The sequence below is a fragment of the Perognathus longimembris genome, chromosome 7 (assembly GCF_023159225.1).
Source record: "Perognathus longimembris pacificus isolate PPM17 chromosome 7, ASM2315922v1, whole genome shotgun sequence".
NCBI classification, from domain to species: domain Eukaryota; kingdom Metazoa; phylum Chordata; class Mammalia; order Rodentia; family Heteromyidae; genus Perognathus; species Perognathus longimembris.
The window spans coordinates 62,367,051-62,393,917 of NC_063167.1; the positions used below are offsets into that span (position 1 = coordinate 62,367,051).

The following is a 26,867-nucleotide window of genomic DNA, read 5'->3' on the forward strand; positions in this document are numbered from 1 at the left end:
ACTTTATATTAATCAAATCCATTTTGAGTACTGCTGAGGGGCATGGCATTCTTTGAACTATACGTACACAAATAAATGGTTGATCCTGGCATTCCTCTCTCCTATAGTATGTAGTAAGTACACTGGAGCTAAACTTGGATTTGTTTGGATTTCCAGGTTCAACTATGTTGAGTAAATTATTACCTTTCTATACAGTTTTCTCACTGGCATAGTGTTTGTAATAGCACCTCCTATCCAAATCAAATGGGTTAGTGCACAGTGTTAAACAGAGCACAATGCCTCATACATAATAGGCACTCAGTCATTTCAGTCATTTGGTACTTACGTAATGATGGTGAAGAAAAGCAATGAAGAAGTGCAGACAGAGCGATAAATCAAACAAAGAGCCTGAGGAGGGAATTCCTGAGCTAATTCTTGGAGAGAAGATAATCACTAGGAAGCTGGAGGAGGGTCAGGCCTACCAAGTGGGTTCGTGAAGACACAACTGAACCACCTATCCAGGGAGCTGTAGATGATTTGTGAGAGATGGACTAGAAGTGTGTGAGGAAGAACAGAAAACACAGGCTGTATTGATGAACCCACATGATAAGATGGAGGTTTGGGGTTGCTAGTGAACGTGGGAGGTTGTGTGGCTTTCCATACAATGTGTTTGTGATACCAAAAAACTGCAACACCATGAAGTGAAACAAAACTATTTACTGAAGATAAGCTGAGCTCCTGCTAGATAGAAGGGGCCTCAAAGTGGGGTATCACCAGTGGTGTGTTCTACAAGGGTTAATAGGGTGTGTCTAGGAGGGAGCTGTGTGACTGGACATGCGGGGATAGCCTAAGGGCCTGGTCCAGAGCCCCAGCCAGAGGCTCCACACTACCTGAACTAGCTTTCCAGGTGTCCTTTAGCACTCTGACTGGGTGGTGGTTCTGAAGCACAGCTCTAGAGTCCAATCAGTTTTTAGTGGGCCCAGGCACCTGCATGTGAGACTGCTCAAGGCAATGGTAAGGTACACAGAACTTCTATGGGAGAAAGTGGAGGAGGGAATTTTGTCCTGATTACCCAGCATGGCTCTCAATGGATTTTTTTTTGGTCATGGGGCTTGAACTCAGGGCCTAGGCACTGTTCCTGAGCTCATTTGCTCAAGGCTGGTGCTCTACCACTTTGAGCCACTGTCCTACTTTTGGTTTTCTGATGGTTTTTGGAGATGAGTCTCAGGAACTTTTCTGTCTTGGATGGCTTTGAACCTTCATCATCAGATTTCAGCTCTGAGTAGTTAGGATTACAGGCGTGAGCCTCCAGCACCCAGCTGGTTAGCTTTTAAGACACAATGTATAATTGGACATCAGAGGCTTCATAAGATCGCCCTGGCAAGCTACACACCATTCCAGGACATCTCAGGGGGGAAAGAACCCACTCTGTAGGTAGTGACTCATGTAGAGAGGCTATGGAAATCCATTTCCTGGTCTAGGTACCTTTCTGGTTAAGCAGCACATAAGCAGGTTCATTTCCCCATGTTTGGATTATATTGTGAAAACAAAGCCAAATGAATGGAACAGATGGATCCAAATAGGTAGTCTCCTTGCTGAGCACTGGCTTATTCCAAAGATAGCCATGGTTTGTGCTAGTACAGATGTATGTCTCCTAGTAGTGTTTAATAACCCTACAGGTTTGGCCACTTACTGAGGTACAAAATATGTAAAAAATATATATATATATGTATATATATATATATATATACACACACACAAAAAAAAGGTGGTATTTGCTCCCCCATTTCTAGAAAAGTTCAAAGTATCACATGGATGAATAATTTAGATTGTATTGTCATAACCTAATCTGTCAGAACAAGCTGGGCTTGGGGGTACATGTCTGCAATTCCAGCTATGAGAGGTCTGAGTTTTCTAGTACCATTAAAAAAAAAAAAAAGGGCTGGGAATATGGCCTAGTGGCAAGAGAGCTTGCCTCGTATACATGAAGCCCTGGGTTTGATTCTCCAGCACCACATATCTAGAAAACGGCCAGAAGAGGCGCTGTGGCTCAAGTGGCAGAGTGATAGCCTTGAGCAAAAAGGAAGCCAGGGACAGTGCTCAGGCCCTGAGTCCAAGCCCCAGGACTGGCCAAAAAAAAAAAAAAAAAAAAAAGGTTTGTGTGTGTGTGTGTGTGTGTGCCCAGTGGCTCAGGCCTCTAATCCTAGCTACTTAGGAGGCTGAGATCTGAGGATCGCCGTTTGAAGCCAGCTTGGGCAGGAAAGCCTGTGAGACTATCACCAATTAACCTCCAGAAAAATGTTAAGTGGCACTGTAGCTCAAGGGTTAGAGTGCTGGCCTTGAGCACAGAGTCTAGGGACAATGCCTAAACCCTGAGTTCAAGCCCCACAACTGACACCCCCCCCCAAAAAAAGTCATTTTTATTTCAAGTGTCCAGTAATTGTCTTAAAAGCTCAAAAATCATGGAAAGTTAACTTCAGAATACTACAAATAATTCTACTGCATTTTATATTGAACTCAAACCAGATGACCTCTAAGTACCCATGCTCGTTTTATTATTATACACAAACATTAAAACAGCTGGGCAGAGAAAACACACAAGTAGGGCTGCTGGGTAAAATACAAGATGCCTTGGGTCCAATCCCTAAACAAGATTAAATCTGAATCTCAGATAACTTTTAATAAAAGTATATTTCAAATACATGTATACACTAAAACATAGTCCATCTCAAAGTCCTACTTAATTGGGTGCTCTATACTTTTCTTTGTTAAATCTGTAGAAGTCTTCTCCTCAATCTATTTAAAAGGAAAATGAACGAGTAATCACAACATAAGGCACCTATAGTAAGTATAGTCACACAATCAGGGAAGGCAAAGATCTCTGTCACAACCACATGGAAAAGATGGCAATTAATGTAGTTCTTGAAAATTCACGTTTTGACCCATAGACAAGTAGTTAAATGTGTTTAGAATTCACATGTCCTGATTTAATCATGAATCACTGACTAGTGGTGTTGCCTTGGACAAGTTACTAAATATGAAATAAGCATAGCAATACCTACCTCTCAACATTGTTCAGGAGAGATAGAGAATATAGGCATAAAAGACGTGGAACCTAAGAAGTGTTCCCTATGTGGTAAGTCCCTGCAACTTATGTCATAGTGTAAGGAGGGTACTTGTCACAGACAAATATTCAAATGTTTATATAATACAGTAATAGCAATACTGAATAAGTAATTTTATTTCCATGATCTATTTACACTGTACAAACACTGATGAAAAGCACCCACGAGTTCACAGTACAATATATTTACTTTAAAAATATATTCCTTTATAAAAGGTTCATAGAACACAGGCAGAGCAATATGTGACAAAACTTTCAAAGCATGTCACTGATTCTGTGATACATAACAAGAATGCTTCCAAGTCCAGTCCATTTCACAATCACAGGTCACCATTGGAGTTTGAAATACGAATGGTTTTAAATTAAAACAGAAAAGAATTCTACAGTGGAAAGTTCTGAGGCAATACATATTCATTACTTTCAGAAATATTTGTCATAATCCACAATTCCACTTTAATCTGTTCAACAACACATGTCAACAAGTTCAGCAGTCCAGAAATTCTTGTCATGTTTTCTACTTTTTCTTCTTTGTTGGTTCTCCTGCTTCTACTTTGCGCTTTTTAGCAGTGTGTTCATCTTTTTCATCATCTTAAAATAGGAAAGAATTTTAGTGAGTACTTTTCAAAAACCAAACATGGGAAACAGATAAGTTTCCTAAGTTTTATACAAAAAAAAAAAAAATAAAGCCCAGGGAAATCCTCATCAACTCAGTATACCAATAAAAACCAAAAATAATTTTTAGAATTCTGATACTGAATGTGTGTAAAAACAAGCAACATTTTTTCAACTGCAGCAATACAAAATTTACTAATTGACCCTTTAGGCCCTATTAAGGCTGCTTTAAGTAAGCATAGGGCAGGGCGACTGTGTGCACTGGCTCATCCCTGTAATCCCAGAAACTCAGGCTAAGATAGGGAAGATTGCTGTTTGAGGATAGACCAAGCAAAAAGTTAACAAGCTATTTTTTTAAGCTAATAATCAGTAAGCCAGGTGTGGTGGTGCACACCTGTGATCTCAATCTGGAAAGCCAGTCATAGGTAGGAGGACTGCAGTGTGAGGTCAACCCCTGGCAAAAATGCCAGATGCTACTTGAAAAATAACTAAAGCAAAAGAGGGACAGGGGCATGCTCCAGTGTAGAATGCCTTGCCCAACAATCATGAGACCCTGAGTTCAGAACCCAGCATGACCCCTAAATTTGTTTTTTAAATGATTTTATTTCCATGACAATCAGAGTTCCACTGAAACAGTTGATCTTTCATAAACTCTACAGTATTCACAATGCATATGTTTAAGTATAATCTAACTTTTTACTTTTTTTTTTGGCTTGAGCACTGTCCCTAGCTTCCTTTTGCTCAAGGATACCACTCTACCTCTTGAGCCACAGTACCACTTATGGCTTTTTCTGTTTACGTGGTACTGAGGAATCGAACCCAGGGCTTCATGCATTCTAGGCAAGCACTCCACCGCTAAGCCACAATCCCAGCTCCTATAACCTAACTTTTAAAGAATACAACACATTGTTTTCCTTTTCCAAAAAGTATCAGTCAAATCATGACATCATTTTAGTTACCAACTGTCTTTTTACTTTTCAGTCTTTCTCACCTCCTAAATCAACAGCTCTCTCCCTCAAATCCTTGCGCATTAAAAAGTACTGAGCCAGGTGCTGGTGTCTCATGCCTGTAATCCAGCTACCCAGGAGGCTGAGATCTGAGGATCACTGCGCAAAGCCAAGCTGGGGCAGGAAAGTCTGTGAGACTCTTAACCCCAATTAACGACCAGAGCGGAGCTGTGGCTCAAAGTGAGAGAGCTCTAGCCTTGAGTACAAAAGCTCTGAGCCATTTTCCTCCCCATCATCCTCCCATTCCCTGCAGACAAGGCAGCGGGCAACATGGCCAGACCAGCTCTACCATGCAGAAACCCCAGACCTACAAGTCTGCCTACAACAGCCTAGAAACTATGGAAACAGCATCAAAGACAAAAAGCAATGTGGGGGAATTCTGCAGCCGCCTACCCAGTGGCCCATGCCACGCCCCTGCTTCATGTCTATCCCATCCCCATATCATCCCCACATTATTGTATGTATTAGAGGATTTTTTTCCCCCTTCCCTTCCCTCCTCCTACTCTCCCCTTGCATTCAAGATTATGAAACTTTGCTATGGGCCCTGACCTTCCTTTACTTCTTCCTGCTCACTCTGGCGGTGTATGGGTGAGGTGGGGAGGAGGACCCCAAAATATTTATCAGCCCAACAGCAAACAAAACAAAACAAAAATCCCAAAAAAACAAAACAAAAAAAAGCTCTGGGACAGCACTCAGGCTCTGAGTTCAAGCCCTGGGACTGGCACACACACAACATAATTCATATAGGTAGAATAATGTATAAGACATTATACTTCTTTAAATTTTAGCAAGGGTTTATTTTAGCATAACAGGGATAGAGGGAAATAGAAGAGAAACATTTCCTGCTCCCCGTGCTGGAAACGAGAATCAAAGACTCAATGTTATATTTTTAAATGCATAAATTTATTTTGAGCCCATTACTAAATTCTAGCTTTTAATACATATACATATATGGGTCACTTTACCAGCTCTTATCTTTAAGGTAGTATCTCAATTTATGCCTATCTTCCTATTTGTGCTTCTCGGTATGGCTGGGATGACAAATTCATGGCATCACTCAGCCACTGGACAAAGCAAGAGTCTAGCAGACTTTTTCTCTCAGCCCAGAAAGACCTTAACAACCCTCCCTACTCCCCTACTCACCCATGTTTGCCTCTAAAGTAGCTAGGATTATGACTTGAACCCAGCTTCAGCCTTTGGTTTTTGGTTTTTATCAAGGTTGTCCTGAATTTGTCAGGAATGGTGATATACCTAAGTATTGAAATTACTTTCTAAATCTACTATAAAGCTATTAACATACAAGGAAAGGATGATTTGAGATACTTCTTTAATTCTGCCACATATTACAAGTAAATTTACTGATAACAAAACCACAAACTATTGAGGTTGAAAAATAACTTCCTATCAGTGATTTGAGCAGAACTAGTGCCACCTAGTGTCCTACTAAGGCACTGCCTTACTAGAGGTTTTGGGCTTGTTTATTGTTTACTCTATGTCATATAGAGTAAGACATAGATACTGTGCAGATACCAGTATACATACTGGTGGGAACAATTTTTTCTATTACAGAAAGACAACTGTTGGGCTGAGAATGTGGCTTAGTGGTAGAGTGCTTGCCTAGCATGCGTGAAGCCCTGGGTTCGATTCTTCAGCACCACATAAACAGAAAAAGTCAGTAGAGGCGTTGTGGCTCAAGTGGTAGAGAGCTAGCCTTGAGCAAAAGGAAGCAGGCACTCAGGCACTGAGTTCAAGGACTGGCAAAAACAACAACAACAACAAAAAACCCTATTTCCACAATTGGAATCCAGGATACATAAGCTTCAACTTATCAATATGAATGTTCTAAAATTGTTTTTGTGTGTGTGTTGGTCCTGGGGCTTGAACTCAGGTCCTGGGTGCTGCCCTGAAATTTTCTGCTCAAGGCAATACTGCTTTACAAGTTAAGCCACAATTCCACTTCCTGTAATTTGGTGCTTAATTGCAGATGAGTCTCAGAGGCATTCCTGGCAAAGCTGGCTTTGAACTGTGATTCTCAGATCTCAGGCTCCATAGTAGCTAGGATGACAGAGTGAGCAACTGGTGCCCAGAAAACCTTTTTTTTTTTTTTTGCCAGTCCTGGGGCTTGAACTCAAGGCCTGAGCACTGTCCCTGGCTTCTTTTTGCTCAAGGCTAGCACTCTACCACTTGAGCCACAGGTCTGGCTTTTTCTATACATGTGGTGCCAAGGAATCGAACCCAGGACTTCATGTATATGAGGCAAGCACTCTACCACTAGGCCATATTCCCAGCCCATTCTAAATTATTTAAAAAGTGAAATAAGTAAAAATTATTAGCTACATGTCTAGGCTTCTATAATTAATAACATGTTACTAAAGCTACTTTTTTGCCAGTCCTGGGGCTTGAACTCTGGGCCTTAGCACTGTCCCTGGCTTCTTTTTGCTCAAGGCTACCATTCTACCACTTGAGCCACAGCACCACTTGTGGCTTTTTCTGTTTATGTGGTACTGAGGAATCGATCCCAGGGCTTCGTGTATACAAGGCAAGCACTCCACCACTAGGCCATATTCCCAGCCCTATCTTATCTATCTACTCAGACTGTCTTATTCAATTCATACTTTAGCTAATAGAAGTTCTGGTAAGCAGGAAGATTCAGTAATGGATTTCCAGATCTTCCTCTAAAGTCATTGAAAGAAATTCAACGCAGAAAATGGACAGGCAAAATAAAATATCTTGATACTCTAAAACACAATTTGCAGAGCACCAGTGGCTTATGTCTGAAATCCTAGCTACTCAGGAGGCTGAGATCCGAGGATCAAGATTAAAGTCAGACCAGCCCTTGAGACTCCTATCTCTAATTAATCACAGAAAAAGCTCAAAGTGGCATAATGGCTCAAAGTGGTCAAATACTAGCCTTGAGCAAAAGGAGCTCAGGGGACAAGGCCTAAGTCCAGAGTTCAAGCCCCAGGACTGGCAAAAACAGAAAAAAAAAAACAAAACCAAAAAAAAAAAAACCCCAAACCCCAAACCAAAACGCTCCCCTCCCCAAAATAAGAAGTGGCACTGTAGCTCAAGAAGTAGAGCACTAGCTTTGAGCTGAAGAGCTCAGGGACAGTACACAGCCCCAGAGTTCAAGCCCCAGGACAGACAGACAGACAGACAGACACACACACACACACCAGAGTTAATGCCTCAGGACTGACACACAGACACACACAGGCGGCCACTGTTACAAAAGAAGAGGTATATACTCAGTAGCCAATACCCGTATCAAAACTAAAGAATTTAGACTTATCCAGCTTTATGTGGCCAAATCTCATGTTTTTTGTCTTTTCTGCTTATAGTCACATTCAATAGAGGAGCATCACGCGATCAGAGCAGAAATGATTGGTGGGAGCAGCAGCATTAGCAGTTATGTAGTATTATTTTCAAATAAATTAAAAAATAAGTTCAAGAAGATAATGCCCATCTTTTCTGGCATAAAATAAAAAAGGACAAAGCTATATAGGAATACCCATATACAATATAGTTCCAGTGTGTCTTTACTATCATTTTTCCTACAAAAAAGCTCTATCTCAAACATTCTAGCTTACAAAACATCAAGAGACCAAACGTCAGCTTACTAAGGCAAATTCCTTTTTAAAATGCTGCATCTGAAACCCTATATTGTCTGTTCACAGCTGTCTGAATTTGGATAAAATCTAAAAAGATAAAAATTTAAGATTCTCTTCTCATCTGCAAAATAGTAATAATGAATCATGTCCCGCTACCATATCAGGTAAAATAATAAATTAGCAAATTAGAGCTCAGCAAGTCTTGTTTCATGACCATGGACAAGTCATATAAGCTTTCTTTTCTACATTTCCCTATGTGGTTTTACAAGGCTCTGAAAAGATTACTTATGTAAGTATTAATGTTATACATAATATAATGCTCATTTCATTAAGGATCTCCAAAAACAAATGTTATTTGTTAAGGATATATTACATTAGTGACTTCTACTGCACATGGGAAATCAATGGAAGAAATGGAAAAGCTAGGGAGAGCCAAAATTGGCTAAGCACTCCTACTAGTTGGTTATTGTTAAAAACAAAAACAAGCAAGCAAAACCCATCTTTAAGTAAAGAGGGCTAAATATAAGTAGCCTTTATGTTATAGGAAGACCATATTTTCTAAAAATGGTAGTCTAAACAATTAATACTAAACACTAAATCCACTAAATACTTAGGAACTATTAGCAACTACAAATTAACATACAGAAGATCAGGATTCTGCTGCTCGATGAGTTCATGTTCATAAGAGATTGATGAAAAAATAATCACACATGTGGGTCAGTACAGCAAGCAGTATTAGCACATACAACATAGAAAAGTAAATTAGTAATTAGAGAACATACTATAGAGATTGTTCCTTTTGAGTTGGATTTTGTTTGGGGGGAGGGGCTAGTCCTGGGGCTTGAACTCAGGGCTGGGGTGCTGTCTCTGGGCCTCTTTTTGCTCAAGGCTAGTGCTCTACCACTTGAGCCACAGCACCACCTCTGGCTTTTTAAAGTAGTTTACTGGAGGTAAGAGTCTCCCAGGACTTATCTGCCCAGGCTGGCTTCAAACCATGATCCTCAGATCCCAACCTCCCGAGTAGCTAGGATTACAGGCGTGAGCTACCAATGCTGGCTCTGAGTTGGATTTTGAAGGATGGATTTACTAGCTAGAGGAAGAAAAGGGCATTTCAGATCAAGAAGCAATATACATCAAATGGCAAGGACCAGAGATTAGCATGGTCTACTCAGTTCTAAAAGATCTTACAAAGTAATAAAGGGGGGAGGAGGGGAAGGAAGGCCCTTAAAAATAATGGTGACATGATAGGTGCCTGTGGCCTGTGATCCTAGCAACTAGGGAGACTGAGATCTGAGCATCATTGTTCGAAGCCAGCCCAGGGAAGGAAAGTCTTTGAGACTCTTACTTCCATTTAAAGCCATGAAAAGCCAGAAGTGGAGCTGTGGCTCAAGTGGTAAAGCACCAGCCTTGAGCAAAAAAGCTCAGAACAGTGCCCCAGGCCCTGAGTTGAAGCCTCTGTACAAGTATTGCATACATGCATACATACATACATACATAAAATGTTAAGAGAGCAGGGCCTACCACAGAAAAATTTGACTCCATTCTGCTGCTGATGTGCTCTAGGCAAGCAAGCTCTAGTCAGATCTAACTACTAGAAATTTGATACTAGCTGCAATGTGAAGACAAGAACTGTGAAGGAGATAAGAATTTGAAGGCAAAAATTACTGTGGTAGTACACGTAAGAAATGAAATTATGGGCTGGGGATATAGCCTAGTGGCAAGAGTGCCTGCCTCGGATACACGAGGCCCTAGGTTCGATTCCCCAGCACCACATATACAGAAAACGGCCAGAAGCGGCGCTGTGGCTCAAGTGGCAGAGTGCTAGCCTTGAGCGGGAAGAAGCCAGGGACAGTGCTCAGGCCCTGAGTCCAAGGCCCAGGACTGGCCAAAAAAAGAAAAAAAAGAAATGAAATTATGATACTATAAACACAGGTCAGAGAACTAAATCATTACCTGTCCTCTCTTTTGTTTGGTGTTACTCAGGGCCTCCTGTTGCTAGGCAGGCATAGGCTCTACCACTTGAGTCACACCATCAGCCTCTTTTTGCATTGGCTACTTTCAAGATAGAGTCTTACTTTATGCCCAGGCCAGCTTGGGCTACCATCTTCCTAACTAGTATTTCCTCCACTGGGGAGGTCAAGTACATGCTGTGCCCAGCCACTGTGCTTCCTCCACTATTGAGGTAATGGGTGAATACCATGGCGTCTAGCCATTGGTTGAGACTGAGTCTCCAGAATTCCATTTTGCTAGGGTCTGGCCTCAAACCAAACCACCCAATCTTGACCTCCTAAGCAGCAAGGATTACAGGCCTGTACCACCCCTGCCTGGTTCCTCCATTACACCTCCTCATTACTATGCAGTAATGCTCAGTTAAATCCAATTCAGCACACTAATTTTAGTTCTGCAAAATGGCAGCTTTCATACAAACAGAATCTTTCAGCACTTCACAGCTGCAGTCACAAGCACCCATGATTATTAATTGCTGCTCTTCTAATAATAATATACCATGAATCACATTAAACTACGGGCTAAACTATCAAGAGACTTCACTGTAAAGCAGAATATGATCTTTCTCATAAACAGGCCTGAAAGTATCCATTTATTAAGTTATCTCATTCTTTTTTTTTAAGTCCTTCACAAGATAACTCCTACAAGACAGCCTGGCCATCCTTACCTGATTCCACCGTCTCCTCCCCTTCCGGGAGAAGCCTAGCTTTCTTAGCATTCTGTGGGGCATCATCACCATTGTCCTCATATATGTTGGACCATTTTATTGCCATATCCAGCTCTGGAGGCGGGGCTTTCTTCTCTGCAGTGTAGGTTTCCGGAGGAGGTACATAGTTTGATTTCCATACTTTGAATTCCTTTGGAGGCTGTTAATTAAGCACATTAAGACGCCCTGTGACGAACCGAGGTTCTTGGGATGTGTATGAGCACATGCACCTCCCTGCCGTTCGCTTATGGTTCTGGCTTTTTGGCTTTTTCTTTTTTTTTCCTTCAAGGTGTAAGGCACATTTATTATTATTATTTTCCACGAAAACCACAATAATTCTGTTCAGTGATAAATCAAAGGGCTCCCTATAGGAAGAAAGCTACTAACTTTTAGTTACCAAAGAAGAATCCAGTCCCAGACACTACGCCAAGGCTGACCCCTTCAGGAGGCTGCAGCAGACACTGTCTTGGAGGCAGCACCGCAGGCACTTCGGCGTCAAAGGGGAGGGGTCTCGGGGAGCAGCTGCAGCAGGGGGGGGGTAGGGAGCGGGGGAGTCACCACCGTTAGTCCTCGCCCCGCCGGCGGGAGTGGGGCACCGAGCGCGGGGGTCGGGAGCTCTCCTCGCAGGGGCGGGGCTGGGGGGGGTCCAGTCTGACACCCACCAGGTTTGAGGGTGGGTGGGTGGGGGCTCCCCGGGGGCTGGAGAAGGGCGGGGCGGGGCGGAGCGGCGTGGGGGTAGGTGACTGCGTGTGCAGGGTGGGCTGCGGCCCGGGACGCGGGGTGGCGGAGGGGTCGGAGTCGGGGTCGGGAGCCGGGGCGGGCCTCACCTCCTCGGGCGCCTTCACCACGCGCCTCTCCCAGTCGATCTGCTTGTTGAGCGGGTTGTAAAGAAAGGCGGGGCGGGTCACGCTCCGGAACAGCTCCTCGGGCCCCGGCAGCCGCTTCTCCACCCGGTTCCCACCGCCGCCCGCGGACTTCGCCGGATCCGACGTCTTGCGACTCGTCTCCTCTGGCTCGCTCTGATCCTCCTCGCCCGAGGACTCCGAGCTGCTGCTCCCGTAGGCCGCAAAATAGCTCAGGGGATCCTTCTCCTCCGCTGCCATGACGGCGGCGCGCGACGCACGGCTTGGGACTCGGCCGGAAGCCGGAAGTTGGGAGAGGCTGCAAGGCCCGCCCTGCGGTTGGCCCCGCCTTACACCTGGCAATTTGGCTCTTGGTGTGCGCCCCCTGGCGGCTGCACTGCGCTCCTACTACTCGGCTGAAGGACGGAAGCTTGAGGCCCTGGGCAGTATTTGCCAAGCAGAGGCTTCTTTGCCCCTTACCAAGAAGCCCTAGGAAGAGAGGAGGGCCTGAGCCCAGTGGTCCCAGCCAACACTTTAACATTTATTAAAGGCATAGAAGAGGCAAGAATTTTGTCTTCCGTGGAAGAGCAATTGCCTAAAAGTAAGGCCTTGGGTTGGATTTCTATCTCCAAAATAACCTGCAAAAAGCAAGGCTGGAGGTGGTAGAGTTATGTTAGCAAGAACAAGTGAGTGCAAACCCCATTTCTACCATTAAAACAAAAGCAAAAACAAACAGCCTAGGTGAGTTCCCCTCTGTTGTCACGGAAGACCTCTGCTGGAGGCAGATCCCTCACTCCCACTCAAAATCAAGTTATTACTTGCTTGACTTTTTTTTTTAGGGGGGGGGGGGTGTCAGTCGTGGGGCTTTAACCCTGGGCCTGGGCGGTATCCTTGAACTCTTCAGTTAAAGGCTAGTGCTCTACCACTTAAGCCACAGCGCCACTTCTACTTTCTGGTGGTGGTTAATTGGAGATAAGAGTCTTGTGGGAACTTTTCTGCCCGGTCTGGCTTTGAACAGTGATCCTTAGATCTCAGCCTCCAGAGTAGTTAGGATTACAGGCGTGAGCCACCAGCGCCCAGCAAGGCTGAGTGGCTTCTGATGGAAGTTTTCTTGGATGGCATCTCACTTCTCCTTGCTTCCCCCAAACCCTCTGGCTTGTCCCACTAGCCTCTTTTCAAGTCTGCTTTGCTACTTATGGATCTTAGATGTTCTTGTCTCCCAGCATAGCATGTTGCTTTTCAGCAGTACTAGCATTTTGTAGGTGGTGCTACAAATTTGCATGGCAGCCAGTCACCTTTCTTAGCATTAACTACCATATGCCATGATTCCCCAATCTAGGCACCTAATCCCCATTTTTCTAAAGTATAAGACCCAACTATTAGGTCCACCCAGGGGAAATGGTGCTTTCCCTTTGTTCTTTTTCGTGCACCTGGGAAGTCCCTGCCCAGCACCTGTAACCCAGGCAACTGGCATGCCTGGGGGCAGTGGGAGGTCCCCCCACTCTAAGGTCATTTCCTCATCCTCTGGGGTCATCTCATCAGCTGTGGCCACATCTCTTCCTCACCTTCCCTTAAATACAGTAATCTGTCTCCTCCCTACCTAAGCTCTCTTTTTCCTTCCACATGCCTTCATCTCCTGCTGGCCAGCAGTTTGGTCTCTCTCTCTCCTTCTCCCTCTCGGTCCTCTCTTATACCTGAACAGATGGGAGTCTCCTTTCTGCAATCCTTACACCAACTAATCCTGGCTTTTAAATTTATCATAGGAACATCTTCTGGGCCTTAAATGTTAGTGAAACAACCAGTACCTTATCATCCCATATATAACTTTTTGCTACATTTATGTTCCCTCTCTTAGCCAATGACATAATCTTGTATCCAGTCACCAGAGGAAACCAAAGGTTTTTGTACTCTTTATGGGAAACTAGAAGGGGATGAAGTCAGTGTAAATGTTTAGACCTCACTTATGGTTGCCTACTTGTTCAAGTGAAACCCTCATAAAAGTGCATTCCTCTCTAGAGTTAGACACCCAAGGGACAGATACATCCATTTTGTTCAAGCCTCTTACCTAGAACTCTACAGAACCCTGTAAACTCCTTGACAGGAGTGCTGCACTGCACTTGGCTTGTGTTTAATATTTCTAGTACTTATGTCAGTCTCTGTTCACAGAAAAATCAAATATTGTTGGATTATAATAGATCTAGATCACAGTTATTTTCAAAATTTCTAATCTGAGTTTGACAGAGGAAAAAAAATGGCCCCCAAGTATATCCTCATTTATCCAAGTACGAGTCCACTTTTCTCAGCTTCCATGTTGGGGGCCTTTGGGATGATTTGTCTGTAGTTCCACCCTCACTCTGGACACCAATGGCAAGTTCAGAGGTTCCTTGAAATACCTTTAGGGTTGATGATGGGATACAAGGACCCACAGAACTCACTGAAAGCTAGTAGACGTGTTAGAGTTTACTACAGCAAAAGAAAAACATTGAAAATCAGCCAAACAAAGAATGTATGGAGCAGGGTCTAAAGTTCCATTTTCTGAGCTTTCCACAGTCATGAGGGCATTGTCCTCTGCCAAGGCAGTCACACACAGTGCTAGTTTCTTCTGGCAAATAATATACCTGGTGGATTGCCAACCAGAGAAGCCTAAGTATCAGTTTTCACTAATGCTTGGCCATAAATACATGGTGAATATTCACATTTGACCTCAGTCCCCAGCCTGTCCAGATGTTGAGTTGATACAATGTGGTCCAAAGTGCCTAGGGGCAGAAAGATTTTTTTTTTTTGAGGGGGAATGCAATACAATGTCTTGCAATTATGTGCAAGTTTAGCATAGTTGTCTCTAATGTAGCTCTTTTAACAGAGAAAAAATACATTTTTAAATTTATTTTTGGCCAATTCTGGGGCCTGAACTTGATGCCTGGGAGCTATCCCTGAGCTTTTTTGCTCATGGTTAGCATGCTACTACTTGAGTCACAGCTCTTTGGTAATTAATTGGAGATAAAAGGTTTATAGTGTTTCCTGTCTGAGCTAGCTTCAAACCAGGATCTTCAGATTTCAACCTCCTGAGTAGCTATAGACATGAGCTGCCGGCACCTGGCTACAATTACTTACTGAGTAAAAATGGCATTCTTAAGATAACCATGTTTATACTATGGCATTTATGACTTGTCCACTCTTGAGTGTCACGGGGGATGGGGCCACATGAATCTTGTTGACAAAGCTGCCAGTATCCCATGTCACTAGATCCAAGGACCATAAATACAGCTGCTACGTATATCTAAAATTTGGTCTTTCATTCTGACTACATCCCAAATGTTACTATTTTTTGTTTTCTCTCTTCTCCCTCCTCATCTTTGTCCTCCTCTTTTTTTCTCCCCCACTCCTGCCTCCTCTTCCTTTTGAGATAGGGTCTTTTTATGTATCCCAGGCTGACTTCCAACATGATTCTCCTGCCACAGCCTCCTATGTGCTAACATTTCAAGTGTGTGCCCCCACGACTGACTCTGAAGTAATGTTTTGTACAAAAAGTAGCACATATTAAAAAAAGTGTGAGCCATTTGAAAATTGGACATTTGGTTTTACACATTTCTGTTTTAAGTCCCCAAATCTCTCTCTCTACATGCTTAAAAAAACAAAACTAAACCTTCTATTGTTAATAGCAACTTTCCATCTCTAGACTTTATATAATGGTAATATATAGAAAACAAATGTCAAGAAACAGGTGGAAATCATAATTTAAATGAAAATAATCATAGCAGAAGACTTATAAATGTATAAAATCACTTAGACTTTGTTATACAACAAAAAGATAAATCTGGCTAATGACCTGCTTATTACAAAGAGTATTAAAATAGACGAGGGCTGGGAGTATGGCCTAGTGGCAAGAGTGCTCGCCTCATATACATGAAGCCTTGGGTTCAATTCCCCAGCACCACATATATAGAAAAAGCTGGAAGTGGTACTGTGACTCAAGAGGTAGAGTGCTAGCCTTGAGCAAAAAGAAGCCAGAGACAGTGCTCAGACCCTGAGTCCAAGACCCAGGACTGGCAAAAAAAAAAAAAAAAAAAAAAAGACCTGATACATGTTTGTGTACACACACATATTATATGTACACATATACACATACATGCACATACGCATACACACATATATACACATATGTACATATATGTGTGTACATACACATATATGTATATATACACACTCATATATAGCACATATTTAAAAAGTGAGTCATCTGAAAATTGGATATTTTACCCATTTCTGTTTTAGGCTCCCCCCAAATATCTCTTACATGTTAAAAAAAACACCCTATTGCTAATAGCAACATATATATATATATAAATTTGGTTGTTTCAATTCATTAAATAAGCATGAAAAATTCAAAGTACTTTTTAAAAATCACATCAAATTACAGTAATTCACAGATATTTTTCTTAGGAATAAAAAGGATAAAGCAAAGATGTAAGTTAAAAAAAGTAATCAGTAAGATTAATAAAAATTTATTTTGGTAAATTGAAATCTTATATGGCTAAACTCCACTAGGTGATTCCCTAGAATCAGGAGATCTTGTGAAACCAACTGTGTGGGAGACTTTTTCTAGTACATTGCCATTGGCCTTTTCCTGCGACTGGCTGGTTTTACTACCAAATAAGAACAGCTTATTTCTCAAAATTTACTGCTAAATGGTTGGAAAAGACTACTAGACCGAATATTTCAAATGCATTGAGAAACATTATTTCCAGTGTAAAAGGCTATCCCCAATTAGTGTAAGTGGCTCATGCTTATAATCCTAGCTACTCAGGAGGCTGAGATCTGAGGATTGCAGTTTGAAGCCAGCCTGGGGAAGGAAAGTTCATGAGACTCCCATCTCCAATTAATCACACACACAAAAAAAACCCAGAAGTGGAGCTTTGGCTTACGTAGTAGAGCACTAGCCTTGAGCAAAAGAAGCTCAGGGACAGTGTCTAGGCCCTGAGGTTAAATCCCAGGTCCAGCATCCCCAAAAAGGTATCCTCAGATAAAGAAATGTTCCCTGTTAAAATTAGTCTTGCAACATAAAAAAATTAAAAATAGTAACATACTTAAAGAAAAGAAAAGTACTGAAAAGTACATGAACAATGCAATTTACATTCAGGTATCCCTAAAAGCAAAAATTATATTTACAAACTATGTTTACATTGTATTTTAAAAGACAGCTATCAAATGTAAGAAAATCAATATAGCAGGTTTACAAAAAGATTACATTGTTTAAAATATTTTTTGTCACTAGGTAAAAAAAATCAAAAGGCCGACAAATGTCACTGCCGTGACACAGTACGTGATCGTAAAGGGAGAAACAGCTCACTAGAGTTTCCACAAGTTCCTCCATCTTCTAACTGCAGCTCTGGTGGCAAAGGAGGTGCCCCAGGGTCCCCAGGTCTAGGAAGTGTGGTTGAAGAGAAGGTAGTGTTTTCAGTTCTGCCGACTTCCAGGACAGGCAAATTCAGAGAAGAATCAGTAGAAAAAAAGGGAGCTGTGCTGGATTCTCCTTCTGGATGGTATGTGGCGATGGATGCTCTACGTTTCTCAGAAAAATTACTCTCATCTGAATTTGATCTAGCCAGGTTGTTTGTGGCTCCATCAGGAAAAGGCTCACAGCTGCTGCACTGTAGACCTACAATAACATTATTCAGATATAAATGAAAAAGGAACTAACAAGAAATGGTATCCACTCCCACCTTCTAAGTTCTTACAAATTTTTTTTTTTTTTGCCAGTCCTGGGCCTTTAAGTCAGGGCCTGAGCACTGTCCCTGGCTTCTTTTTGCTCAAGGCTAGCACTCTGCCACTTCTGGCCTTTTCTATATATGTGGTGCTGGGGAATCGAACCAAGGGCTTCATGTATATGAGGCAAGCACTCTTGCCACTAGGCCATATTCCCAGCCTCTTACAAATTTTTTTTTTTTTTTTTTTTTTGGCCAGTCCTAGGGCTTGGACTCTGGGCCTGAGCACTGTCCCTGGCTTGTTTTTGCTGAAGGCTAGCACTCTGCCACTTGAGCCACAGCGCCACTTCTGGCCATTTTCTGTATATGTGGTGCTGGGGAATCGAACCCAGGACCTCATGTATATGAGGCAGGCACTCTTGCCACTAGGCCATATCCCCAACCCGCCCATTATAAATTTTTAAGCTAAATACTGCACTCCATAATTTAAAATTGATAAATTCTGTCATAATCGATTTCAAATCTCATTTGCTTTTCTCAACAACTATACTATTATTTGCACTTGCTAGATAAAGAAAGCATCTCAAGGATGTGACATACTAGGATTTACATTTAATGTATACTTGTATATTTACCTATTAAAGGACCTGGAAAAAAAGTTCCTGAAATTTTCCATAAGAAATAGCAATTATTTATGTATTTATGCATTCATTCATTCATTTATTCATTTTTAAGGGTTTATGTAGCCCAGGCTGGCCAAATTTATAATCTTGCTTTTGTCTTCCAAGTACTGGGTTTCTAGGCAACAAATCCATCTAACAAATATTCTTTACTATTCTGATACAAATCCATTGGCATATGCAAAAATTCAATGAGCCAATCATAGTAATTACTGATTCGTGTGTGTGTGTGCACATGTGTGAGTGCATGTGCACGAGCACACGCATGCACGCTGGGCCTGGGCTTGAGCAAACAACCTGGGCACTGTCCCTGAATTTTTGTATTCAAGGTTATTGTGATACCACTTGAACCACAACTCTACTTCCTACTTTTTGGTAGTTGATTGCAGATAAAAGTCTCATGGACTTTCATAGGCTGCCTTTGAACTATGATCCTCACATCTCTACCTCTTAAGTAGCTAGGATTTACAGGTATGCACCCCCTGGCACAATTATTGATTCTTGAATCATAAGAGTATTAGGACTCAAAACTTTAGAAGTCATCTGAAATAATTCCAGGTAACACTTGAGGACTGATTTGCGGGAAAGTGACAGTGCTTATTGCCATCAAAGAATTTTTGCATATTCAGAGGGTATAGTGGACAATTAGCCTCAGGACTGAAAGAATAAATATAAGCAAAATATCTTTCTGCCATGCTTAGCAAATCTTCTATTGTTTATGGTACAAAAACTCCTGAGTTGACAAATTTTAGGTAAAGTCTGCTAAGCACATTTACATATCTCTTTTTTCCTGCTAGAATCTCTCTCTCTCTCTCTTTCTTTTTCTTTTTGCCAGTCCTGGGCTTGAATTTGGGCCTGGGTATCTTTGAGTGTCGTACTCAAGGCTAGCGCCCTCCCAACTTGAGCCAAAGTGCCACTTCTAGCTTTTTTATTTTTTTTAGTATTTATTAGAGATAATGAATCTCACAGGCTTTCCTGCCCAGGCTGGCTTAGAACCACAATCCTCAGATCTCAGCCTCCTGAGTAGCTAGGATTACAGGCATGAGCCACTAGCACCTGGCTTTATTCTCAAACGGTGGATGAAAAACTGGCAGAGTTGGACTTACTAAAATACTTTACCCCATACGATCTGTGTGTGTGTGTGTGTGTGTGTGTGTGTGTGTGTGTGTGTTTATATGTTGCCAGTCCTGGGGCTTGAACTCAGGGCCTGGAAACTGTCCCTGAGCTTCTTTTGCTCAAGGCTAGTGCTTTATCACTTGAGTCACAGCACCACTTCTGGCTTTTTCTGTGTATGTAATACTGAGGAATGGAACCCAGGGCTTCATGCATAGTAGGCAAGCACTCTGCCACTAAGCCACATTCCCAGCCCCATCTGTATGTGTTTTGTAAAAGAAAATTATGTAGCTCAGGCTTGACCATCTAGCCTTGATCAAGATGATCATTGAGATTGTCTTGTCTTCTGAGTATATACTATTCTTATATGTGATACACAGTGGATTTTTCCCCAGGAGGTTATTTTTCAATACATTAACTTTAGAAACAAACCTTTGTACACACTGGGACTTCATTTTAGTAAACTGTCTCAAAATGCCATTCTTAAAAAAATAAGTGTAAGTATGGAGTATCAGTGATATTTCATGTACGCAAAGTAATGACATATTTGGCAAATGTGCACTGGATGTAAGTCTGAAGCTTAAGACTTCTGCTTTGTTTTCGCAGTTTTTTAAAGTACTGCTACATGAACTCTTCAATACTTGGTGTATTTACCTTTGAGATATTCTAGTTTCATATTTCTGAGCTTCAGTACTTCATCTGTAATTTTCTGTATCAGGAAGTTCTGTGTTTTCTCGCGTCGAATAGATTCAACAAGGGTGTCTAGTCCTTTAGGGTTTTCTTGTAAGTAGTCTAACAGTTTTCCAGCTCTTTTTCTACTTGACGTGCGGCAAGAAATTTCTTCTGTGTCTTCTCTACTGAGGATTTTTTTTGCACGTAGGTGATCAAAATGTCTCTCAGCTATGATTTTCTCACACAGGTAAACACGCAAATTTTCTAAAGCCTAAAAGACAAAATAAAACATGCTTCAGTGTTACTTTGTAAAACCTATGAAAACGATCCAGATGATGACTAAACATTAGGAATGTTAGCTGGTATGAGGCATTGTTTTGAAGCCAGGAGGCTTTGAAACCTTTCAAAACACAGACTACTTAAGATTAAAGTCCAAGAAGATACAGCAGGTCCCACACATTCCTCCCAGCTTCCTCCCTTGCTCTGTTCTTACTTTCATACCAGAAAACTCAGGTCAGGCTATTGTGGGGGGCAATCAGTCAAATCTAGACACACTGAGTCCTTGGAAACAGGAAGACCTGCTGAGGGTTGCCTTTAGGGGGTAAAGATAAGAAGTGACTGTAAAATGAAGGTCAGATCTGGCCAGCGCCATCATTGGCTGTTGAGGGGTGTCAGATTGACTCCATCTCAGATTAAAGAGAGCAGAAGCCAACTCCATCTTCACTTCCAGGGAAGTTCCCTTTCTCTGTGATAAGATTGTGTAAACTGCTTGACCGCCTGAGTAGTGGAATATTCAAGGATAAACCTGTGCCCTCCCATGAGTACGCATATCCACCTGCATCATGTGAGCCCTGCCAAATCCATGTGCGCCAATTCTAACTAGAGTGATAGGTTGGTTCAAACAGATATTGTGAGGCAGATTATAATTCCATTGGCCACCTGCGCGTGACCTGGCATGCTCTGTAAGTGTTGTAACCTCATTGGCCACCTGTGTGTGGCAGGCTTGACCATGTGGTGTTTGCCTTTATAACCTGACCCTGAGTGTGGCCCGGGGCCCGCGGTTCCAGCTCCCGAGACTGGGCCGTGACCCTGGCCAGTCAGTATTTTTACTTCCCCAATAAATCCATCTTTTTACTTGAGACTGTCTCTGAGTGGTAGATTTTTGGAGGGATGAGGGATCCCCCCACCTTTGGACCCCATTACATTTGGTCCCCTCCCTTGGAGGGACCCCATTACAGTTACCATTTAGTATGAAATTCAGAATTAGGATTTGGGAGGATAATTTAGTGTGAAGTCTCACAGTTCATAACTGTGTCATATTTGTTATTAATTACTCCATTTCCCTAGAGAGAAGACACTAAAAACAATCTTAAAAAAAAGCAAAACACTGGGGCTGGGGATATGGCCTAGTGGTAAGAGAGCTTGCCTCGTATACATAAGGCCCTGGGTTCGATTCCCCAGCACCACATATACAGAAAACGGCCAGAAGTGGCGCTGTGGCTCAAGTGGCAGAGTTCTAGCCTTGAGCAAAAAGGAAGCCAGGGACAGTGCTCAGGCCCTGAGTCCAAGGCCCAGGACTGGCCACAAAAAAAAAAAAAAAAAAAAAAAAAGCAAAACAAAAACCTCAAAACCAATAACCCTAAAAAAATTTTAAAGCACCATAATATACCTGCCTTTGAAATACTGTAACTCATGAGGTCAGTCTTGGTGGAAGGGAGAAGGAATAGAGTATGGGAAGAAAAAGTAAAGGAATCATGAGTGTTAGAAAAAAAGAAAAAAAAGGATAATGCAGAAAACAAGCCTAACCCTGAGAAGTACATCAGGGACTGTAAGTAGCAGAAAATTATTGTTGGCCTTCTATTTTATGTATTCATTTACTTTAAATTTGTAACTGATACATATACATACACATTGCAAAATGTTTAAATCAGGTCCATGTTGGTCTTAATAGCACTGACAATTTGATGCCAGTGGTTGTATTTGAATCCTTCTATTTAATGTGATCCCGAGTAAGTGACTTAACCTCTGTGTCTACTTCCTCATTTGATTGTTATGAGGAATAAATTACTATATGCAAATTTCTTAGAGAAGTGCCTGGAACTTAGCAGGTGATCAATCCGGTTAGAGATGATAACAATGATGATTAATACAAGTCACATTTATAACAATGAGCCAAAGGCAGTGGAAGATTAAACTTGTGCCCTAGTAGGCAATGACAGAGAAGCCTTTTAGGAAGAAGCTGCCTGTAGTTCTTACTTCACTAATTCCCACATGCAGTTCCTAAATTCCTAGTATCACAACAGGCTGAACATAAGCATATAAAGATGAAAAAGAGTTCAACCTGGCTGGGAATGTGGCTTAGTGGTAGAGGGCTTGCCTAGCATGCATGAAGCCCTGGGTTCAATTCCTCAGTACCACACGCACAGAAAAAGTTGGAAGTGGCGCTGTGGCTCAAGAAGTAGAGTGCTAACCTTGAGCAAAAAGAAGCTCAGAGACAGTGCTCAGGTCCTGACTTCAAGCCCCAGAACTGGCAAAAAAAAAAAAAGAAATGTATTCTGGCTGGGAATGTGACTTAGTGGTGGAATGCTTGTCCAGCATGAACAAAGCCCTGGGTTCAACTCCTCAGCACCACATAAAACAGAAAAAGCCCGAAGTGGTGCTGTGGCTCAAGAGGTAGTAGAGTGCTAGCCTTGAGCAAAAAGAAACCAGGGACAGTGCTCAGGCCTTGAGTCCAAGCCCCAGGACTGGCAAAAAATAATGATTTTTAAAATATTCATTAAAAAAAAAAAGAATTCAACTGTATGCAAATGGCTTCTACTCTAGTGGGGGAATGCATATCACACAGAAGCCAATCAGGTACTAGGAAAACATAGAGTGAGCAACTAACTAGTTCCAAGGCATGGGAAACTTACAGAGGCTATGTGTGAGCTAGAGGCACACCAGTGAGCAGGAGAGATATGAACAAGTCTGGTGTGGTTGGAAGATGGTAAACAATGAAGTTGGGAAAGAAAATTGGGGTAACATAATGGATGTTTTTTCACAACATGCTGAGGAATATTCATTTCCCTGTAATCAAAGAGTCTTCAAGGGTGACTAAATGAAGAAGTTAATAAGCAACTTGCAGAGGGCAAAGGGGGGGGGGGAAACCAAGACTGAAATCACAGGAGATCAATTAGAAGACTTGCTGTAATTAGCTTACAAAAGATACATTGAACTATTTAGCTGTGAGAATGGAGACAAGATATGTAAAAGATGAACTCCTTGAAAAAGTCATCTATACCCTGGTGTTTCTCAAATTTACACTGTGAACAAGCCTTTGTTCACTTAGACATCCTAAAGTACTTCAAATTTAATCTGAAGATTTATCTTCCTCTGTTCCTTTTCTCTGATATTCTCAATTCATTTATAAGTACCACCATTCATTCAATCTTGCTATAAAACCTAAAACCCATCCCTGACTCTTCCTCTTTCACTCTCTTGCCACAACTAATCACCCACCAAGTGGGACAATCTATCATATAATATCTGCCTGTTCTCTTCATCTTTCTTCCTAGCATTTCCCTTTTAGGTCCTTATCATACCCTGCATGGACTAATAATAGAAACCTGACCACATTTCCTCTTTTTCAAATTTCTCCAGTATGCATCTATTAGATTTTCCATATTTTCGAGAAAAAAAAGAAATCTAAGTTTTATATAAATCCTGCTAATACTGTGTTTTGCTGGTAATCAAGGATATGGTTCATGAAACATGGAAGAATAGTGGGAAAATTAAGAATTTGCTGTAGAGTTAAGTCAACCTCAGTCCAAATCTTCAATCTGCCACACTCTCCTGTGACAGCTAATGCAAGTTAATTACTTTTAGTTTGAGAATCCCTATTGATAAAATAGTGACCAAAATTAAAAACTTGCAAAAAATCTAGTAAGACTAAATGAAATACTGTATGTGAAGGCTTGACACAGACCCCCCCCCCCCAGTTACTGCTAAATAATGACTATATGATTATTGCAGGCAAGATTCTTGATAGAGGTAAGGTCATGTCTACCTACCTCCTCAGCTCAATTTATCACTATCTCTGTCCTGGAACTTTATGTGCCACCTAAAACTGTTGCCTGTGACTTTACATTTGGGCTATTTTCTCTTCTTAGATCCTAAGCCTCTATTTATTCTTTAAGATTCAGGGTAGTGGTCATCTTTGACAAACCTTACCTTAATTCTCCAGGACAAACACACATCGTTCTCCTCTATCCATGTAGCAACTTGTGCACACATTTCTTTTAAACACACCAGGTCTCTACTTCTTATACTTCTCATCTCCTAATTCATCCACAGACATTTTCATTCAATCCCATTTCTTAAAAGTTCTCAATGGCTCCCTTATTGTCAAAAGGGCCACATTTTATCATCATCCTGTTTGACTTCTCAACAGCATTGGCACAGTTGGCTCTACTCTCCCTCCCTCACTTTATCTTTAAATGGTTTTTTTTGTGTGTGTGCCAAGTATTCGCTTGAACTCAGGACCTAGGCATTGTCACTTAGCTTTTGTACTCAAGGCTGGCACTCTAACAGTTAAGCCATAGCTACACTTTTGCTTTTTCGGTGAGCAGTTAGGATTACAGGCAGCAGCCACCTGCACCTGGTAAAACATTCTTTTATGAATACCACATTTTTCTAAATTTTCCTTATGTCTGTGGCTGTAATACCTCACTTTTTAAGTCTCTTCTTTAAAGGATCTTAAAACCCCCTTGTTTTCTAGCTCTCAACTTCCCAAGTAAACTCATTTAACCTCACACTTACAGTTGTAGTTGATATTTCTCTTTTGATCTTTAGATTTGGCCGATTTAATTGGCTTGATTTTCTACTCACTAATCTCATTTTACTCTCTTCCTTAACTTTCACATTTAATTCGTTACCAAGTCCTGACATTTCTATCTCACAAGGTGCATCTAGAATTCTGCTTTATCTATCTCCATTGCTTTACCCTGATCCAAATCACTTAGCATCTTTTATTATATAAGTTCCAGCAGTCTCTTCACTTGATTCTCCTCAACCCATAGAATATGGAGAGGGATCTTTACAAAAATGTTTGAAGCAGGCAAGAACCAGGTGTGTTTTGTTCAATACTGTATACACTTACCAGAGTGCCAAGGAGATAGTGTTTTGGATGGATGCAAATTCATTGCACTTATTTTGTAATTTAAAATGATTATTTTGCCGGGCACTGGAGGCTCACACCTGTAATCTTAGCTACTCAGGAGGCTGAGATCTGAGAATTAAGGTTCAAAGCTAACCAGGGCATTAAAGTCCATGGTAATGACAGCTTTGAGTGAAAAAGCTAAGGGGCAGTTCCTAGACCCTGAGTTTAAGTGCTAGGACTGGCACAAAACACAACCCCTCTCCTCATACCAAAAGAAGGTGCATTTGTGAAAGTACTGTAGTACTAAATAACAACACACTTCATGTCGCATTTGTTTTTAATTGGAATTAATGTGAAGTACCTTAGTGGTGTCATGTTGGTCCCATGTGGCAAAACAAGTCAAACATTTGCTTTTTTACTTGTCACAAATCACACTACATCATTCTTTACAAATGTAGGGTTTGGTACTGTTCTGCAGTATCCAAGCAGAACAGTGTAATTTAGCTACTGAATATTCCCAACATTTGTCTACAAATAAATTCTCAACTACATGTGATCTCTACCCTCCACCCCACCCCCATTTAAATATGTGGGCGTCTGCTTATTAGGGGAATTCCACACTGCACTTTCAGCTGGCGAGGTCGCCCAGTTCCCTCGGCAAACCTCTCCCGTGTTTGCCCTTCTAGGATTCTTTTATTGGTCCAGCTTTGCTCCAGGTTGAGATGGCAGCCTGGGTAGTCTAACAAGGGCGTGCAGGGACCGCAGCTCGGCACCAGAGCAGCTCCAAGGGAAGTGACGGTGCGGGTGGGGGGTGGTCGTGGGGGGCCGCATGTGAGAAGTGGACAATAACTGACTTCAAGAAAACCTCCCGCTGAAGATCTGAAAGCCCCGGCCCCGCGCTGAGTGATTTCAATGGGTATTATTAACGTGTTGGGGTGGAGGACACTTCCACTAAGGTCCCCAGATGCACGGATCGCCCCGCGGTCCGAGCTTGGCTGAACCTTTCGCCCTTCTCATCCGAAGTCCGGGGTTCGCCTTTCCTCTCCCGCCCGTCCCGCCGGCACGGTCCCGCCTGGCAGTCTTACTACTCACGTCCTTCTTCACTTCTGTCAGGTCTTCCTCGGTAAGGGAGGGCACGGTGGGCTCCATGGCGGAGTGGAGAAGAGGACGCCTACTTCCGGCTCTAAAGTTGGTGCTGCGCCGCCCCGCCCTGACTGGGGGGGGCCCTGGCCTCCGGGTAACCCGGGACTAGCAGTGGGGCGAAGACAGCTGCCCCTCGGAAAACAAAGGGACTCCGAGGGTCAAACCAAGGCGCTTCCGGCTCCGCCTCCCGTGCTGATAGAGTCCGAGACGTTCGCGTCCCGACTCGGGGCTCAAGCCGCCGAGACTTCCCTCGCCCAGAGGCTCAAGGGGTAGGCACCGCCCCTCGGCAGAGCAAAGCCCGCCCTATCTTTGTATCAGCCAATCAGCGCCAGCCTATTTGGACTCCTATTCCCATCCCTCCTACCTCCTCTCCTGGCGTGTTTCCGGAGTGGCTCCGCCCACATTGGGTATCATCTCAGGCCACGCCCTCAAGGAGACAATCCTTTGAGTGACACTGGCGGGGGAGGAGAGTTGGCTCCCTCAAAAGGAATCGTTTCCGGGGGTGGAACTGGTCGTCCTTTAGACTAGCGGG

At 42.4% G+C, this 26,867-nt stretch overlaps 2 protein-coding genes across 2 annotated transcripts; both read right to left on the reverse strand.

Moving 5' to 3' along the window:
* Window positions 1-2,513: 2,513 nt before the first annotated feature.
* Window positions 2,514-12,399, reverse strand: C7H1orf52 (chromosome 7 C1orf52 homolog). The gene is made up of 3 exons (XM_048351688.1): window positions 11,874-12,399; window positions 11,008-11,206; window positions 2,514-3,691 (listed from the first exon to the last, which is right to left on the reverse strand). Exons 1-3 carry the CDS (start codon window positions 12,147-12,149, stop codon window positions 3,618-3,620), a joined length of 549 nt encoding a protein of 182 aa, XP_048207645.1. The 5' UTR covers window positions 12,150-12,399; the 3' UTR covers window positions 2,514-3,617.
* A 4,393-nt stretch (window positions 12,400-16,792) lies between these two features.
* Bcl10 (BCL10 immune signaling adaptor) lies at window positions 16,793-26,584 on the reverse strand. Its single transcript, XM_048351689.1, has 3 exons — window positions 26,285-26,584; window positions 20,038-20,326; window positions 16,793-17,544 (listed from the first exon to the last, which is right to left on the reverse strand). Exons 1-3 carry the CDS (start codon window positions 26,339-26,341, stop codon window positions 17,189-17,191), a joined length of 702 nt encoding a protein of 233 aa, XP_048207646.1. The 5' UTR covers window positions 26,342-26,584; the 3' UTR covers window positions 16,793-17,188.
* Window positions 26,585-26,867: the final 283 nt, after the last annotated feature.

What these genes read in the sequence shown, in the direction of transcription:
- Bcl10 (XM_048351689.1), bottom strand. Translation starts at nt 26,341, where the DNA reads ATGGAGCCCACCGTGCCCTCCCTTACCGAGGAAGACCTGACAGAAGTG. An exon ending in TGACAGAAGTGAAGAAGGAC is followed by an intron (nt 20,327 to 26,284) that starts GTGAGTAGTAAG and finishes TTTGTCTTTTAG; the next exon opens with GCTTTAGAAAATTTGCGTGT. An exon ending in GAAACTAGAATATCTCAAAG is followed by an intron (nt 17,545 to 20,037) that starts GTAAATACACCA and finishes ATGTTATTGTAG; the next exon opens with GTCTACAGTGCAGCAGCTGT.
- C7H1orf52 (XM_048351688.1), bottom strand. Translation starts at nt 12,149, where the DNA reads ATGGCAGCGGAGGAGAAGGATCCCCTGAGCTATTTTGCGGCCTACGGG. An exon ending in TGGTGAAGGCGCCCGAGGAG is followed by an intron (nt 11,207 to 11,873) that starts GTGAGGCCCGCC and finishes CTTAATTAACAG; the next exon opens with CCTCCAAAGGAATTCAAAGT. An exon ending in GGAGGAGACGGTGGAATCAG is followed by an intron (nt 3,692 to 11,007) that starts GTAAGGATGGCC and finishes TCCTATTTTAAG; the next exon opens with ATGATGAAAAAGATGAACAC.